This window comes from Gobius niger (assembly GCF_951799975.1).
Source record: "Gobius niger genome assembly, chromosome: 3".
NCBI lineage: Eukaryota > Metazoa > Chordata > Actinopteri > Gobiiformes > Gobiidae > Gobius > Gobius niger.
This window is the reverse complement of record NC_136854.1, coordinates 16,182,300-16,198,675: the sequence shown is the minus strand read 5'-3', so window position 1 is coordinate 16,198,675 and position 16,376 is coordinate 16,182,300. Positions and strand designations below refer to the sequence as shown.

The following is a 16,376-nucleotide window of genomic DNA, read 5'->3' as shown; positions in this document are numbered from 1 at the left end:
TTTGTACTACATAGGTACAAGTTATTACAGATTGTTACAGAGCACATTACATTGTGCTAAATTTAGTTTAAATTGGAGTATGGGCGCCAATCTGAGAAGCAAGAATTTGACCTTTTTTGTGTTTTTGTTTTATACTTTTGTATTATGTTTCTGAAGCAGGGACTGAGACTGGGACTAGGATCACTAGCATTGAGTTGCCTTGTGTACGAAATGCGTGGTACAAATTAAGTTGCCTTGCCTTGCCTTTATATAATCTGCAGACTTGCAGTGGTTGAGGTAGAGCTTCAGTTCCCAAACAGTGGACCAAGCCCAAAACATGTGGTTGACATAATTATTGGTAAAGACTTATTTATTGCATTAAATTGACGACAATAAATGCTTATAATAGATTCATGTGGACAGGATCAATGAAGTCATTCCTACTTTGACAGTTACAGGTAAATTATAATAAATAAAGCTTGTGAAGGCGTTTTTCTTCCATTGTTGCCCTTAGGACAAGTTTGTCTTGTAAATGTTTTCTCAGCAGTACCTAAGTTTCAGGCAAAAACACACAGACTGTCTTAAAAGTTTTGTTTGTTTGCACAGATCCAAGATATGACAATATTGTCTTCATAATTCGAATCAAAAAGGCACACACAGGTGTTTCACACAGATTGGGGTTTTAACCGTCTAATCGACTACTGTGGCACTAGTAGACACAGTTTTAAAGCAGTTGACTAGTGTGTTCATGCAGAGCCGGTTTTCCTATTCGCAGACTACGCACGTTGCGCAAGGGCCCCGCAGCCGCAAGGGCCCCACATCTCAGTCGTATTACGTAAATGATGGTGCGAGTGCTTGTCCACTCGCGTCCCCGCTCAGCCTTCTGTGTCCCGGCGCTGCTCGCCTCAGGTTTTCTCTGCACGGACGCGGGGCTGCATCGGTCACACACTCATTTAAGGGGAGACACTACAGGCAAAACTCAATTTTTTCAGTTTTCAGGTTTTGGGCCAAATTGGTCTCTGAACATATAGCCTAAGCTTTCACCCGGAAACAGAAAATATGCCTAATCTTCACAATAACATGTTTAAATATTGCGCTGATTCAATGTTCCCCCATAGACTTATATGGGACAATGCAATTTCAAGGGCCTTTTTCTCAAAACACATTTTTCTGTCATTGTGGGGCCACTATGTCCACGTCAGTCGGACCTAAAGACTTCACATTTTCCAGCCTTGGACTAAACAATATTTGGAAGATTTTTTCAGAGGGATTTTTTATTATTTAATCCCTAAGCCCCATTTATTGAGTTTTGAATGTCAAAAAATAAGGCGAAAATTACATTTTTACAATTTTTTCCACTAAAAAACAGCTTATTTTAAAACTAAATAAGACATCCAAAATCCCCTCTGAAAAAGTCTTGGTAACTCATTCATCAATAAAATGAAACCATAAATTTGAATGTAGCTCTATCCATTATTCAGATTTTTTCTCACATTTATGGCAGTGATCTACAGCAAAAGTTTCAAATTGATATCTGTAAATATACATTTTTTCCCTATTCACCTGCAGTGTCTCGCCTTAAACTTTCTTCTTGTTGTCTCTCGGGACAGTAGTTTGGTGAATAGTGAACAAAATGACCAACCAACATGAAGAGAAAAAAAATGAACCAAGATGTAATTGGGATAATCATAATAGTTAGTTCATTATAAACTGTCTTAATTAATAATTCACACACACAAACATTGAAGTATGGGTGGCAGTCTGAGAAGCAAGAATTTGAACTTTTTTTTTTGTCTTTTGTATTATGTTTCTGGAGTAGGGACAGGGACTGGGATCACTATCTGAGGACCTGCAGGCCCACTGTGGTTCCCTAACAGTGGACCAAGCCCAAAGCAGGTGGTTGACATTATTATTGGTAATAACATTGACCAATAATGATGTTTTATTGCCTGGATAAACTGAAGGAAATTAGAAAAAAAAAATCTGTCAAATAGGATACAAATTGGTCTGTGCCAAATTGCGTTGTTTATATTAGTCCTATTACTAAGGGAGGAAAAACCCCACCTTTCCTGTGTATTCAATAAAAAGCCTGTTTATATATAGCAGTAGCTTCTTCTAAGTCCTAAAGCTTAAAACGCCCCGTGCGTAAATGCAGGCGAGTTGCGAATGTGATTCTTCGGTACAAACGCTGTATTTTCGGCAAAGTATAACAAACCACATTTCCCAGAGTTCCTCAAACCGAGTTGTAGTGATGTCAGAGGGGCTCTCGTGTTCTCCGGGGTGTGGCCCTGCGCGTGCTCACGGCCCGGCTGACGCACGCGCGCAGCTGGACTTTTTATCCCGAGTGGGTCTGTGCGTCCGCCCCACTTCGCCCAAAGTCTGCGCTCGGTGCCGGTGCTTCCTCCGCTCCACAGGTTGACACTTCTGCTCACGGTAAGTCCGCACTCACTAACCACCCAGCTTTTCACAGCTCACAAACCACCAGGTGATGAAACCGTCTGTCACCTGCGGGAAAAGAGGACAAAAAACAGTTAGTCCCAGGGAGCAAAAAAAAAAAGTCTTGTTTGACAAAAAGGCGTTTCTTCAGGATGTTTACTGTCAATAGAAAAAACCTTTCTGAAAGTGTAAAAGCAGAGTGCATGTGTGTCCAATTCCTGTGTAAAAGCTTTGTTTCTTTCCGTTTTGTTCCACAGATCCCTTCGCTTTCTCTTGCAAGACTTGAAAATGGTGAGTAGTAGTTCCCTTTATTATTGCCCTTACTCTCCATAGACGACGCGCCATAAGGAGACGCCGTTATTTATGCTAATGGAGAAGGGTTTTTATTTCTCTGATCTCTTGGACAACGCCCACCTAATGTTATGTAATTTCCCCCCCCTTTTACTTTCAATTCAAATCCAGCTTTTCTAGTAGTTGTTGCAAATGTCTTGTTTTCTTGACTTTTCTGAATGTGGGGAAGATGATGTACTATTTTGTCAGCTCTGTGCATTTGTCAACTTTGAATCCATGAGAAGGTATAACTTTTTGATCACTTTTACATAGTTTGATAGGCTCCACGTTTTGTTTTGTTATTTCTATGTTAAAGTAACCCACTTACTACCGTTATAATCGTATGCCTTTTGGGTAAAGTTCGCCAACTCCGACGCACAGTGGATCATTTAGGGAAGTTTACAGTATGACTCATCCAGCGTGCATGGGCTCCAGTCCATTCGGGTGGGTCTCTGTCTGTCTGCCTCTCCTCCTCTGTGAGTTTCTACACTCATTTCCACCAGAGCCTGGTGGTTAAAGCCAGCCTCTCTCTTAAAGGGGAATCGCCACTTCGACGTGGAGCAAACCCGTTGAAACATATGATATCGATTTTCCAGTGATTCACAGTCACTTCACGCAAACAGTCCACCCAGATGGGTTTCGCTGACCATAGATTTATATATAGGTGGGCGGCAGGACATGCCTTTAAACTGGCAAATGTTTTCACTTGGTTTATGGTTAATATCTCTGTAGTTACCGGGTGACGCCGCATGAAACAGCATCTTCTCTTTCTGTACAAATGAACTAAGACATGCACTGTATATGTTTACATTTATAGCGCCGGAAAGTTGAGAATTTCGAGATTGATTTAGCAGATTTGTGGAACTAAACACCTAAAATCTTAAAGAAAGAGACATATCCCAAAACATGTCACTTGAAGTAAACACAGCGTTCCTTGTGCTGAATCGATTGAACCATATACAACCCTTCTCAAACTATATGCTATATTTATGCGGTGACCATGGCAATCATATCAAACGTGACAGGACAAGATGAGATGTTTATCCGCTCGCACTGAAAATCAACCTGCGTCATGGCATGTACTTTTCACGGTCACAGATTGCATGATTTTAAAGCCACACTGCGGAACATTACAGGTGACACGTCGTTAGCGTCACGTTTGGCCATCTCCACGGAGACGAGTTGGTGCTGTCCCGTTCCGAGCAAAGTTCAGAGCGAAGACGGCTGAGGGGCGAGCTTGATTGATTGATTTTTCACCCATAAAAAACACCCCGCGATGAAAGAAATCCAACATAGATCTTCTCAGGACTTGGTGGAATGTTACACAGTGCAGCTTTAAAGATAGAAGTCGAACATTTTTGCAGGATTGATTTACAGCACAGATAACTGGTGACATAACAGTGTTTGTGTATGGGAGCTCAGCATACCAACCTTACAGCCGACCCCTGCCTCACCTCAGGTCTGAACATGCCACACACTCTGGAAATGATCGGTATTGTGATGTTTCCAAGTCTCTCATAGTGTCCCATTGTCCAGCTGTTTGCCCAGTGCATTGATTCAATTTGGTCCATCTTGTGAGCTTGGACGTGTTTATAAGAAATTAACGGATATCGGCGTTTGGGCATTCCTCATGCAGAGAGTTGAACAGAAAGCGGTTGTTCGGTGAAAATTTGTTTGCAGACTGGCTACTTTTTTTTTTTTTTCACGCTGATTTCCAGGGTTGAAATTCCAGAGGCATTCCGGTGGTTTCAGCTCCAAACATCTCACCGCAGAGAAAAGAAGAGACCACTTCAGCTGTTTCATTGTTGATGGGAGTTTGAAAGGGAGTGGTGCGGATGATGAGTGGCTTGAAGTGTTTTTATCCCTTGTTTGGGGTTAATGTTGGCTATGCTCATATTTTTAGATGCAGAAACTGTTGGGAAATGTGGTAATGATGGCGTAATGGACATGGTTTGACTGTCACGTACATTTTTTTAATGTTTGTATATTGTAAAGAATTCTGGTACTTCCTATTTCCATTTCCCCCACATCTATTCATAAATATAAACAACCCAGATCTTAAAGGTAAAGTCGAAGGCACTGAACCCTATTTCCTAATGCATTTACGGCATGTCTAAAGTGGTAAACCCACATTATGTCGTAACTACATGAAACCTTTTCCGGTTTCACAAAATGTGAGTCTAGAGCCTGGATATCGTGGCTAATATTCAATTGCTAATAATGGGGTGATACAGGCTGACAGTAGAAACTGAAACTGAACCATAGAGGTGGCATTAAGGAAGTTTCAAAATAGATATTCACTTTAAGTTTCTAGTGGTGCAAAAGTCAGCCCATGAACAATCCCTTTTTATTACCAGTGTTTATTACAATTATTGCTCTCAGTGAAATAATCCAAACAATATGGGTGTATTCCTGTAAACTGTTCACAGAGCTACATCTGTAAATTATTAAATGCAGGGAGTATCTTGCCATTTCTGCGGCCAGAGAATGCACTTAATACTCCCAAGCAAAATGATGAAGCATTCGTTTGGGAACATTATATTTCTGTACCGAGAAAGTTTATCGCTCTCTCTCAGTTTCTCTGACGGTTTATGATTTCTTTTTCATGCTGTGTGTTGCAGGCCAACAGAGGAACCATCAAGCCCCACTATGACTTCAACCCCAGCGCTGATGCCGATGTTCTGTACAAGGCCATGAAAGGGCTGGGTAAGACGCTCCCATGACCCGTCCGGTCGCAGTAACAGGAGCTGGCTCGGTGTAAAGCGAGAGCCGAACATTTAGACGACACTTCATTTCAGATTCTGTGAACAATGGCTGTAGAATATCTTTTTGAAGCCCCGCCCAGACAGCAGTTAGCCATTACACACACGAGCGGCGCGCAGATGTAATTATGTGGGTTATAATGTCAGGAAGAACCCACCTCAACCTGGCCAACTATTTATTACACTCCAGCTGATAACATTCGGTGTGGGCTGTTGACATTCATGGCCTATGTGACGATGAAAAGTGATAGGAGTTTATTGATTTAAATAGCTGATGTTGAAATACAGGAACAATTTTACAATTAGTCGTATAGCTAAAACACTCAACGGAGTTCTGACTTAAGTGTGTTACATGCTACATACAGTAGTGACCCAGCACTTATAGATACAGACGGCATCTCTGGAGTCGCCCATATATGGTCATGTTTGAAAACAGTTAAGGGGGAAAACAATTTGGAGAAAAATCTAAACTTTCTCTAATTATTCAAAAACTACTTTAACAAATGCTGAATTATGAATATAGTTTTCTACTTAAGAAAGAAACAGACACATGGGGAGGAGCAAAGTGGTTCAACAGTCCATAAATACATAAATAACAGAGAATACTAACTTGATGCTACATGTTAGCATCGGGCTAATGCTAACGGTTAGCTAGCACGAGCTACAACTGCTGTTTTTTCACTTCTACTGAACAATCTGCTGTGAGAAAATATCCATATGGACCCGATTTACACTTGACTTTATTTATATGTGATGAATAAGTTTATATTCCGCCAGAAAATGGCTAAAAAGACTGACAAATTGTGTTTCTCTAAAGATTCTATTTTCCCCCTCGGTGAAGCCACGCCCCCTTCTATGACAAGATGCCGTCTGTATCTATAAGCCTTATATCTATTTTTTTTCTTGTAGTGGAATGAATAAAAACAATACTTCCCTCACACTGCCAACCTTGCAAAAATAGTTTATGGATTTTTTTGGTCAACGTTTCGGTCCGGAGACCTTCACCAGGCAAATTGCTGTGTCAGGACCGAAACGTTGACCTTATCGAAATATTATAAAATAGTAATAGTACGAAATAGTATTATCTTCATTCATGTACGCTGGGATTTTCTTTCCCCTCATCTCCTACGCACCTGCCTCAAGTAATTGATGTGCGAAGTTTTGACCTTCAGTCGATTGTAAAAGCAGACATTTGCGCAAACAAATAAAATAATAAAAAATTGTGCACTGTGCATATGATTAATAACTCAATAGCAAACTAGCTGCTCGTTGTTTACACTGCAGTGACAGTATTGCTCCCTGAATTAGTGAAAAATGCTTATAAACGTATCTCTGGGGAGAATGGGGAGGTTAGAACTGTGTTAGGAATGAGTAAACAATATAAAATCAAGACACACCATATTTCAATGTTTGTAAACAAAAATGTCTAGATGCGTGAACTGTAACATGACAGTCTATATGTCTAGAAAACTTTAATTTGAGTTATATTTTGGTCATTACATGTTACTAGCTTTATACACTGTTAAATAAATCACCTAGTGCCACGACTCGTTATCTAGCCCAGTTCCCTCTATTGTTTGCTGTTGTTAATCATCACCTGGGACTGATATCTATGCTCACCTGGCACTGTAAACCATGCTGTAAACGGGCTGTTGCTGAGTGACCGTGGGCATTGTTTCCATAGGGACTGATGAGGATGCCATCTTGCAGCTGTTGACCGCTCGTACTAACTTCCAGAGGCAGGAGATCAAGGAGACCTATAAAACTCTCTTCGGGAAGGTTGGTACTTGCTTCCCGTCTCTGCAGAGCGAATGAATCTGGGGGGAAAAACAGACCACACATCATTGCTTATTGTAGATTTTAGAGCATGTTTGGAGAGGTCTAAATTGGTTTTGTGTTTGTGTAGGATCTGATCAATGACCTGAAAGGAGAGCTTGGGGGAAAATTCGAAACTCTTATAGTGGCGTTAATGACTCCACCCCTCGCCTATGACGTGTCCGCCCTCTACAATGCCATCAAGGTAATCATTGGAATAAATAGAGATGTCACCTATGGATTATGTAACTTGCCTGCCAATCAAACTGCTCCAAATCTGTACTTATTGTTTTAGGGTGCCGGAACGAATGAGAAAGTGTTGATCGAGATCCTGGCCTCCAGAACTGCCGCTCAAGTGAAGGACATTGTGGTCGCCTATAGACTGGGTATGTACAACTTAAACAACAGTGAACGTTACACATCTAGAAGCTTTAAAATGTAGAAGCCAATTTCATTGTTTTACAAACTCAGACTTACTGTATGAATAAAGTAAATTTTATCGTTCAATTGTCTTATGTCGGAGGCTGATCCCAGGGAAGTGATAAGATAAAGGTTTAACACGTGGCTGTTATTTTACCACTCAAATGACTGCAACTGCAACATTTGTGCGATTCAGTTCTCCCACACAATTTGATTTCAACACTGACCATGGCTGCTGCAGTTCAAGAGACAGCGTTGTATTGCACAAGGCAGCCACGGCTTATACTTGTGCTTACACAGATGAACTGGTTTGAAGCTAATGAATATGATCTTCCTCAGAGTATGACGCCAGTCTGGAGGAGGACGTCTGTGGAGACACTTCCGGACACTTCCAGAGACTTCTGGTCATTCTGCTGCAGGTGCGTTTTGGAGGCAATACTGAGCTTTGTAACTTTGCCATGTTCACTTGTCACATTGCTTTGTGTTCACAGGGGAACAGGATGAGTGGTGTCCAGGCGGGAGAAATCGAGGCCGATGCTAAGGTGACTTCATATTCTTCAAATTGTTTGCTTTTATTTTGAATGTCTCTCTTGTTTTCGGGGGATGACAGTCACATGCGTTTGCCAGTAGGAGGGAAACGTTGTTTTTGAGGCAGAGATGGTATTTAGTGTTATGTCTCCCTCTAGTGGCGCACAGCAAAACAGCACTTTCATGATGGAAGAGTGACTTGTCTTTCGCTTCTGTGGCTTTTAGGCTCTCTTCAAGGCAGGAGAGGAGAAGTTCGGCACCGACGAACAGGCTTTTGTCACAATTTTGGGCAACCGTAGTGCAGAGCACCTGAGGGAAGGTAACAGAGAACCGGTTATCATTCACAAAAAAGTCAGCATGTTTTAACTGGCCCTTGCTGTTTTACAGTGTTTGATGCTTACATGTTAATGTCTGGATTTGAGATCGAGGAAAGCATTAAAAGAGAGACCTCAGGAAACCTCGAACAACTGCTTCTTGCTGTTGGTAAGAAACTATTCTTTGTATAGATTTGTTAAGTGTAACTGAAAAACTCAACCTGTCTTTCCTTCTGCTTCTCTGTAAAGTGAAGTGTGCCAGGAGTGTCCCAGCTTACTTCGCCGAAACCCTGTACAACTCCATGAAGGTGGTAGTTTCTGTTACAGTTTTTAATTTCTGTTTACTGTATTTAAATATTTGCGTTATAAGAGCTACACTGTATCAACACTGTGCACTTTTTATGAAATGTTCAAATTTATTTGTAAAATTTTCCAGTTTTTATATCCATTTAATATACTTTTTGGATGCATTTAGACTTAATACAACTCATTGGGGCTACGCCTGTTTCCGGAAGTAAAATCTCCATAGACTTTTTGACAAGTTTACGTTGTTTTAAATGAGTTTTTTGTCCATGAGTTTGCATATATAGGTGATTAGCTGCTGTTCGTTTAGAGGTTTGTATGTTAACAGAAAATGTGTTATTTGTTGCAATGTGCACATGTTAGGGGTTGGGAACAGACGACGACACCCTCATCAGAGTGATGGCAACTCGCAGTGAGGTGGACCTGATGGACATTAGAAAGGAATTCAGGATGCTGTTTGCCGGTTCTCTGCACTCAATGATCAAGGTATGCCCCATTCACATAAACCTTGGTGCTTTTTCCCTTTGAACAGTCACATGATACACCAAATGTGTTCTAGGGTGACACCAGCGGGGACTATCGTAAAGCTTTACTGTTGCTCTGTAATGGTGATGATGAATAAACAGAACCGTCCAAAGAACCGTACCTGAAGTGCCTCTGCCAGTTGAAGTTCCTGTTAAATGAGTCAAAGCTTGTGAGTGACACATGACTCTCATGGGCCTCTCAAACTCTATTTCCAGTAACACGTCTGAATGGTAGCTAACATTTTATCAGAGCATGAAAGCAGCTTTGGTCCAACTAATATTTTACCACTGAAGTCATTGTATTGTTATAATTTCAAACCGTTTTTTGTCTTTGTTGCACTTTGTAACCGGAAAATGCAATAAATTTTCATTCAAGTTCTGCTTTCTGGAAAAACCACGAAACATCATTTCAAGTCTCATTTGAGCCACTAGATGGTGATAGAGCCGTTTTAGTTGTAAAGTTTCAAGGACAAGTAGCCACAGTGAGCAACAGTTAATACTTTTAAGTTAACAAACAAAAAAGCATAAGCCTCCTTTATTCACCATATGTACTATTTTTGCTTTTACACTAAGGTAGTTCCGGTAACGTGGGACCATAGAAATATATGTGTAAGCAACAAAAAGTATGCCTGCATCAATGGTTCTTTAAACCGTGGTACCACTGATCAGGTGGTACTCGGGGCCATTTGTGATTTTAGATTTTATTCGTTTGAATTAGATCATTTAATATATCCTCTAGTAATGCATTCCAGTTTAGTAATTTGGACATAGCTTATACCACATTTAGAAATACTTTTGTGCAAAAAAGGTCTAATTTAAACCTTTATACACCTAGATTTGATCAGGACCCAGGCCTGGTGATGCTTGAATGATCAAATTCTTTTGAGGTGGTATACTTGGTGTGAAAAGTTTGAGAACCACCGACGCCTGGGTGTTTTGACAGGCATTCACATTAAGTTCCAAACGCATCCATGCTGCAGATCATGCACAAAGACACAAAGTCTGCTTGACCTTGTCTTAACCTATAACGATGATGACAGAGTCAGAGTGCTTTGTTGTTATGTATGTCACCAGCTCAGGTCAGCCCAGGTCCTGCCATTTTCACTACTTTCTATTATTTTTCAGAGTGAGGCGGTTGCCTTTGATTGTTGCCGTAGAAACAGGCAGCCAATAATGAGGTCTGAACAGCAGGGTGTGGGGTCAGGCCACCTCGAGCCACAGTGGGAACAATACCTCTGGCTCCTCCCCCGGATGCGTTGTGTGTGTGGGTGCAGGAGGCTTTGGGAGGGCATGTGTGGGGTTGTCAGATTTGTAGGTCAGATTACTGGAGCGTTGACTACTGTTTTCATGTTTTTCCTCCTCCTGCCCTCCAGCCCCTCCTCTGATTCATCACATCCCCTCAAGCTCTGTGAATCTGACAGGCTCCAACTAAGTCAGAAACAAACACTGGTTCAAGTTCAGAATGACTTTAGAAGGGGAGGGGCTGTCACAAGGAATTAAACATTGTCATGTGTACGTAAAAAGCTCCCACACTAGGAGCTTGCTATTGACAGAATCAACCAAAGACTGCAGACCTAGATCAAATGCTATGGCTACAATTAGTGCCGTAGTTGGTGTAGTGGACTAAATGAACGCCCTCTAACCATGTCACATTTGTTGGCAAGGCATTAAATAATTCACTTTGATCACTTGAGTTCTACTTTGAAGCCTGTCTTAGAGAAGCAAAGTATCAGTGGTGCCTGCTCCTCTGTTCTGTCAATGGCCCTGACAATATAATCAAAGAATTAAAATGGATGAAACAAAAATATTAGTAAAATAATATGTCAGAACAAGTAATACTACATGTACAAATTACTTATTTAAAAGTATCAGCAGAACTCTCTACAAATAGATTGAACCTATAGAAATGTTTGCACCTGCACCTATTATTTTCTCCACACTCTCGTCTTCTGTTTGATTGAGCTATACAGACACAACAGTCACAATACCAGACTTCCTCCTCCATGAGTCCGTGGTTAATGTAAAGCTCAGTAGCTTCAAAGAGATTGTGTAGGAAGTGGAGAAGAAACACTATCTCACAGTCACAGGTGATTGTTTGGTTTGCACTGGCACTTCCATGACAGAAACATGACGAGACATGAAGCTATAATGAATGAGCTGAATACCTTGCTGTATAGATATAAAGGGGCCCACTATTTGTTCTGAAACATGTACTGTACATGCTAATCACAAAGGTTTAAAGTTAAAATATGTTCTTACTCTGCACTGTGCTTTCTGCACATTTACAGCTATTGTGTTTCAAAAGTGTATCAGACGAATGAAGTGTGAGTCAGACTCAGAGGGCGGTGATTGGTGGCTGAAAATCGGATGATTGTGTCTTTTATGGGATAACTTTACACCCAGCAAGTCATTTTGTTTTGTTGTAACTATATAACACCCTGAAAATGATACATCAAGCTGAAATCCCCAGAACAAAAGGAATGAAGGCCACACTGCCCATAAGCACATGTGAACAAACGTGCAACCATCCACCTTAGCTTTATCTGATGTTTTATCACTGCTGGCCTTGTGGCCTATGTCAAACATATAATGTTGAAACTGGACGCAGTTGGCCACAGCACACGCCCAACTTCCACCCAACTACTCTTCAACAGTTCAACTACTGAGAAATAATATCAAAGCCAATATGACATTGATCATCAACATCATCGTTGCAGTAATAGGTTTGAGTCCAGACAAGGGGATAAATGTTCGGTCCATAAAAGAGGCACTGTCAGCCTTTGGGCAGGTGATGTATAAGGAAGGATGTCTGGCCAAGAGTCCATATTTGTCTGGTAGATCTTTGGATCAAAGCTCAAAGGGGTTAGGAGATAAAAGCCACAAAGCCACATGTTGGAAGAGCTGGGAGGAGGTGTATGGATGGGATCCTCATTTCCTCCTTCACCTTTGAACTCTAACCTCTAACAACTTCCTTCCTGTGTGTGGTGCCACTGGAATGTGTCCTTGACTTGTCAGTTAACTATATCTACAATAATGTGTGTTGTGAGTCCAGTTCCGTTAAAAGAGGTTGGAAGTCACTCTGCAGTTGTTTCTAGGAGTCTGAAAAAGGTTCAGGCCAGGGATCACAGGGGTCAAACAGACCGGAAAGCATAAAGCTACATCTGGGCTTGCACTTGTTCAGGGATTTCAATGCACACATCAGTCTTCACTATGTGCATAACTCAAATGCGCTGCTGTCACTGTGGATGTAATTAGAGACTGCAGCAGGAAACATGGGAGAGGGAGAGAGGGCTGCTGGGTTAATGTATAATCCCTTAACTTTCATAAGTGCATAAAGACATTTACCAGAGACTAAAATAGCTGCTGAACTCTGAGGCTGTAGCAGCTGGATCTGGCTGAGGAAATATTACGGGACGTGTATTGCTATAAAAAGTTTTAAAAAGCAAGGATTTTCCCTCTATTGGTCATCAAAATGACTCGAAAAGATAGAAAATAAAAACATTATAGTGCATAGATACAGATGTGTTTGTGATAGAATTATACACTTCTTCTAAGGTATAAACATCTTAAGTAGTATATTTTATTGTTATTTATTCAACTGTCACACAATATTGTCAATGAAACGCACTCTGTCTTCGTGCACGGAGACACGTGACAGGTTACATAAAGTTAAGTGCTTTCCAAAGTCACAATGAAAATGGAAAATTTACATCATTAAATACTTTGACCAAAAGAGGTTTTTAAACATCTCTGCAAAACACCTGAAAAAAAATGCACCCGTGGCATATAGAATAATGAACTACAAAACTAAAGAGTCAGCGGCGACAATCTGCACTCAGTCCGTTCTGCCTTGTTCCTAACAATCATCGCTCTGTAACATGGAGAAGAAGAAGGCGCACACGCTGGCCCATGAGCTGTTGCAGTACTCCTGAGCCACCTGACGGTGGTCAGCGCGCCCTTTGCAGTCTGCAGGGGTCCCACTGGGAGCGGTTGGGGTACTCCTGCTGGTTGTTGTGTTGGCCCTGTTTCCCAGCGGGAAGGTGTCCCTACCAGACTGAGCTGCAAAGACAGAGGTACTTATGTCCAGTTTGAAATGCGCATCTCGGGGCGCGCGCTTGCACATGCCCGCCTTCACCAGCGCGCGCTCGTCCCGGCACAGTTTCCCCTGCAGCTTTTTAAGCGCACGGGACACCTGCTTGTAGTATCCTTTGGAGTTGGACTGATAGTCCGGGCAGCTCTGTGGTTTAGCCTTGTACTCGCACTGAAACTCCGTAACTCCTCCATAGATGCGGGCCTGGGGGTCCTCACACTTCACCGTCATCTTCACCACTTCATTCACGTCTTTGGCGGCCCAGGTGCACTGCATGCCGTTCTTCTGATTGAACTTTCCCCGATTAGGCCCATTCCCACTCCGTGGTGCTCTCGTGACCCCGTTGGACCGGGATCTGTCGCGGGCCCCCGAGCACACCGAGAGGAGCGCGAGGATGGATACCAGTATCCAGGGAGATACAGTCCTGAGAATCAGCATGCTGAAGCAAAGAGAGGCACCTGAGAAAAATGCAAAGATTATTAATATAACAACAAACAACCTTAAACCAATAGAAAATAAAGCTAATTGATGGGGAAGTCATTTTGCGCACAATTCAACAGTTCTTAAGCTTAGAACAAAACAAAACACAAAATCAAATCTGGTTCAGCGAGAAAGTCAAATTTATTTTATAATCTAGAGCTCAATTTTAGTGATTGGAAATCCAAATAAGAATAAATACATAAACAGAATAATCATAAGATAATCATAAGCACAATCAAAGGCTACTTACTGATAGGATGTCTTAAAAAGCGCTGTTTTGTCCTGTTCTGTGAGGTTTCCGGCCGCGCACATGGCTTTTACGCACAGCTATAGCTACACGCCCATTTCTCTCTCAAAGCACCTCCTTACAACCCATTGAAAAGAATATTCCGTGTAATGATAAGGGGCGTCATGGAATGCAAGATTCCTAATGTCTAACATGCCTTGGCATGATCCAACAAAACCCCTGTTTACTGGCAGAAGATCAAAGAGCGTGAAGTTAAACCAGTGACGAGCGATTTCACAATAGAGACAAAATGACACTTTACTACAATGTTGACACACCTCTCAGTCAATTATAGAGGCTCGCAGATGCCACCAATCAGCTTCTGTAGATGGAAAAACAAAATCAACAAGCATCTTAAACTTTTAAAGAAAATTAATAAAGACGTTTGAGTCATGTATAAACTTACTTCAGTTGAACGCTGCTACTGCTCATCCAGCAGTGAGTAAATGGGACACTAAGCAATAACTCAACAGGTGACTTTTCACTTAAGAGGCAACGGCACCCCCTGGTGGCTGAACTCTGCAGCGTGAGGTCGCATAGTCAGAGTGAAAATACTGGGCACTGGGGGTTTCCCATCATAACCATTTTATTCATCCCATGGGTTACAAATTGTGTGCTAATGTAACTTACCTAACAGTAACTTCGAGTAAGAGTAGAGTGGCCTAATTACTGTAAAACAACTTAGTATCATTATTGTGTAGCTATTTTATAACGTGAAATTATCCAGGTAAACAAGGGGAAGTCATTAAATCTAAATAGTGCTGTTGGATCAAATGCGAGAAATTATTGTTGGAAAAATGCTTATATCCAGGCCTACAATACTTTTCTTTCCTTTGCAGTTTTCAATCCCTTAAGCCACGGATGAGTGTTGACTGTGGTAATAGTGAAGCTCTGCCTGTTAAATATGCATAATGTAATTGAAGTATGGCTAGCATGTTTCACATCAATCAATCAATCAATCAATCAATCAATCAATCAATCAATCAATCAATCAATCAATCAATCAATCAATCAATCAATCAATCAATCAATCAATCAATCAATCAATCAAAGCCGTATTATGATTTATTGCAAAACAATATATTGTCCCAACCCCATTTTACAAACAAGCAGGGAGACACGTGATGGGTGTCAACAGGTTAACTGCCGTCTGAAGTCACACATGTAACGTTTACATCAGTTTTAGACCAAATGAGAATAATATGACCTTGTCATTCTTTGTTCATATAGCATTGGGTTACAAGAGATGGAAGATAGAAGAGACTTTGATATAAAATACAAAGAAAACCAGTATCATAATAGCCCGGAGCAGGGAGGACTCCAAACTGACATTCCCTGATTTATTTTTGTCAGGCAATAGACTAAATGCCACTGAGGAAAGTAAATATTTGGGGCAGTATGTGACTGCAGACCTGTCTGATGATGGAGACATTTACAGACAGTGTGAAACACTTATGGACAGGCTAACATGCTGATCTGCAGGTTAGGAATGTGTTTAACACCTGTTAAAATCAGACTCTTTAAGGCCCCTGTTGAAGAAAAGCAATTTGGACTGTAGTGAGCTTAACAATTTTAGACCGGTATCCAACTTGTCATTCTTAAGCAAAATCTTAGAAAAACTTGTCTTTATCCAACTTAATGATTTTATTACTGCACAAAATGTCCTCAAAAAAATTCAGTCTGGCTTTAGGGTAAACCACAGCACTGAGACCGCCCTCTTAAAGATTTTAAATGACTTTAGATTAAATTATGACTCACAGAAGGTCACAGTGTTGGTCCTCCTGGATCTGAGCGCTGCCTTCGATACAGTCGACCACACTATTCTTTTAACTCGTTTAAAGCACATCGGCCTCTCCGGTGCTGAACACAAATGGTTTACTTCCTACCTCACAGACAGGACGTTCATGCTAAGTGTGGACACCTGCTCCTCAAAAGTCCATAAAATCACATGTGGCGTGCCTCAGGGTTCAATTTTAGGCCCAGTGCTTTTTAACCTGTATATATGCTCCCTCTTGGTGATGTCATCAGGAGACACGGGGTAAATTTTCACAGTTATGCTGATGATTCACAGTTATACATCTCCATGTCTCCTGATGACACCAGGCCAAT

At 41.3% G+C, this 16,376-nt stretch overlaps 2 protein-coding genes across 3 annotated transcripts; one reads left to right on the top strand and one right to left on the bottom strand.

The window, feature by feature from the left end:
- Positions 1–2,672: 2,672 nt before the first annotated feature.
- Positions 2,673–9,779, top strand: anxa5b (annexin A5b). Of its 2 annotated transcripts, none has more exons than XM_079553755.1 (12): positions 2,673–2,706; positions 5,367–5,451; positions 7,192–7,286; positions 7,414–7,527; positions 7,618–7,708; positions 8,082–8,161; positions 8,234–8,284; positions 8,496–8,589; positions 8,658–8,753; positions 8,834–8,892; positions 9,251–9,373; positions 9,447–9,779. In XM_079553755.1, the coding sequence occupies exons 1-12, from the start codon at positions 2,704–2,706 to the stop codon at positions 9,507–9,509; spliced, it is 954 nt and encodes a 317-aa protein (XP_079409881.1). In that variant the 5' UTR covers positions 2,673–2,703; the 3' UTR covers positions 9,510–9,779. The 2 variants fall into 2 exon arrangements, with proteins under 2 accessions (XP_079409881.1, XP_079409880.1); XM_079553754.1 differs by having other exon boundaries at positions 8,834–8,895.
- A 3,456-nt stretch (positions 9,780–13,235) lies between these two features.
- Positions 13,236–14,269, bottom strand: LOC306960689 (fibroblast growth factor-binding protein 1-like). Its single transcript, XM_079553165.1, has 2 exons — positions 14,232–14,269; positions 13,236–13,959 (listed from the first exon to the last, which is right to left on the bottom strand). The coding sequence occupies exon 2, from the start codon at positions 13,937–13,939 to the stop codon at positions 13,268–13,270; it is 672 nt and encodes a 223-aa protein (XP_079409291.1). The 5' UTR covers positions 13,940–13,959; positions 14,232–14,269; the 3' UTR covers positions 13,236–13,267.
- Positions 14,270–16,376: the final 2,107 nt, after the last annotated feature.

Coding starts and splice junctions, on each gene's coding strand:
- LOC306960689 (XM_079553165.1), bottom strand. CDS start 13,939: ATGCTGATTCTCAGGACTGTATCTCCCTGGATACTGGTATCCATCCTC.
- anxa5b (XM_079553754.1), top strand. Junction 8,754..8,833: donor ACAACTGCTTCTTGCTGTTG/GTAAGAAACTAT, acceptor TTCTCTGTAAAG/TGAAGTGTGCCAGGAGTGTC. Junction 9,374..9,446: donor CTCTGCACTCAATGATCAAG/GTATGCCCCATT, acceptor AATGTGTTCTAG/GGTGACACCAGCGGGGACTA.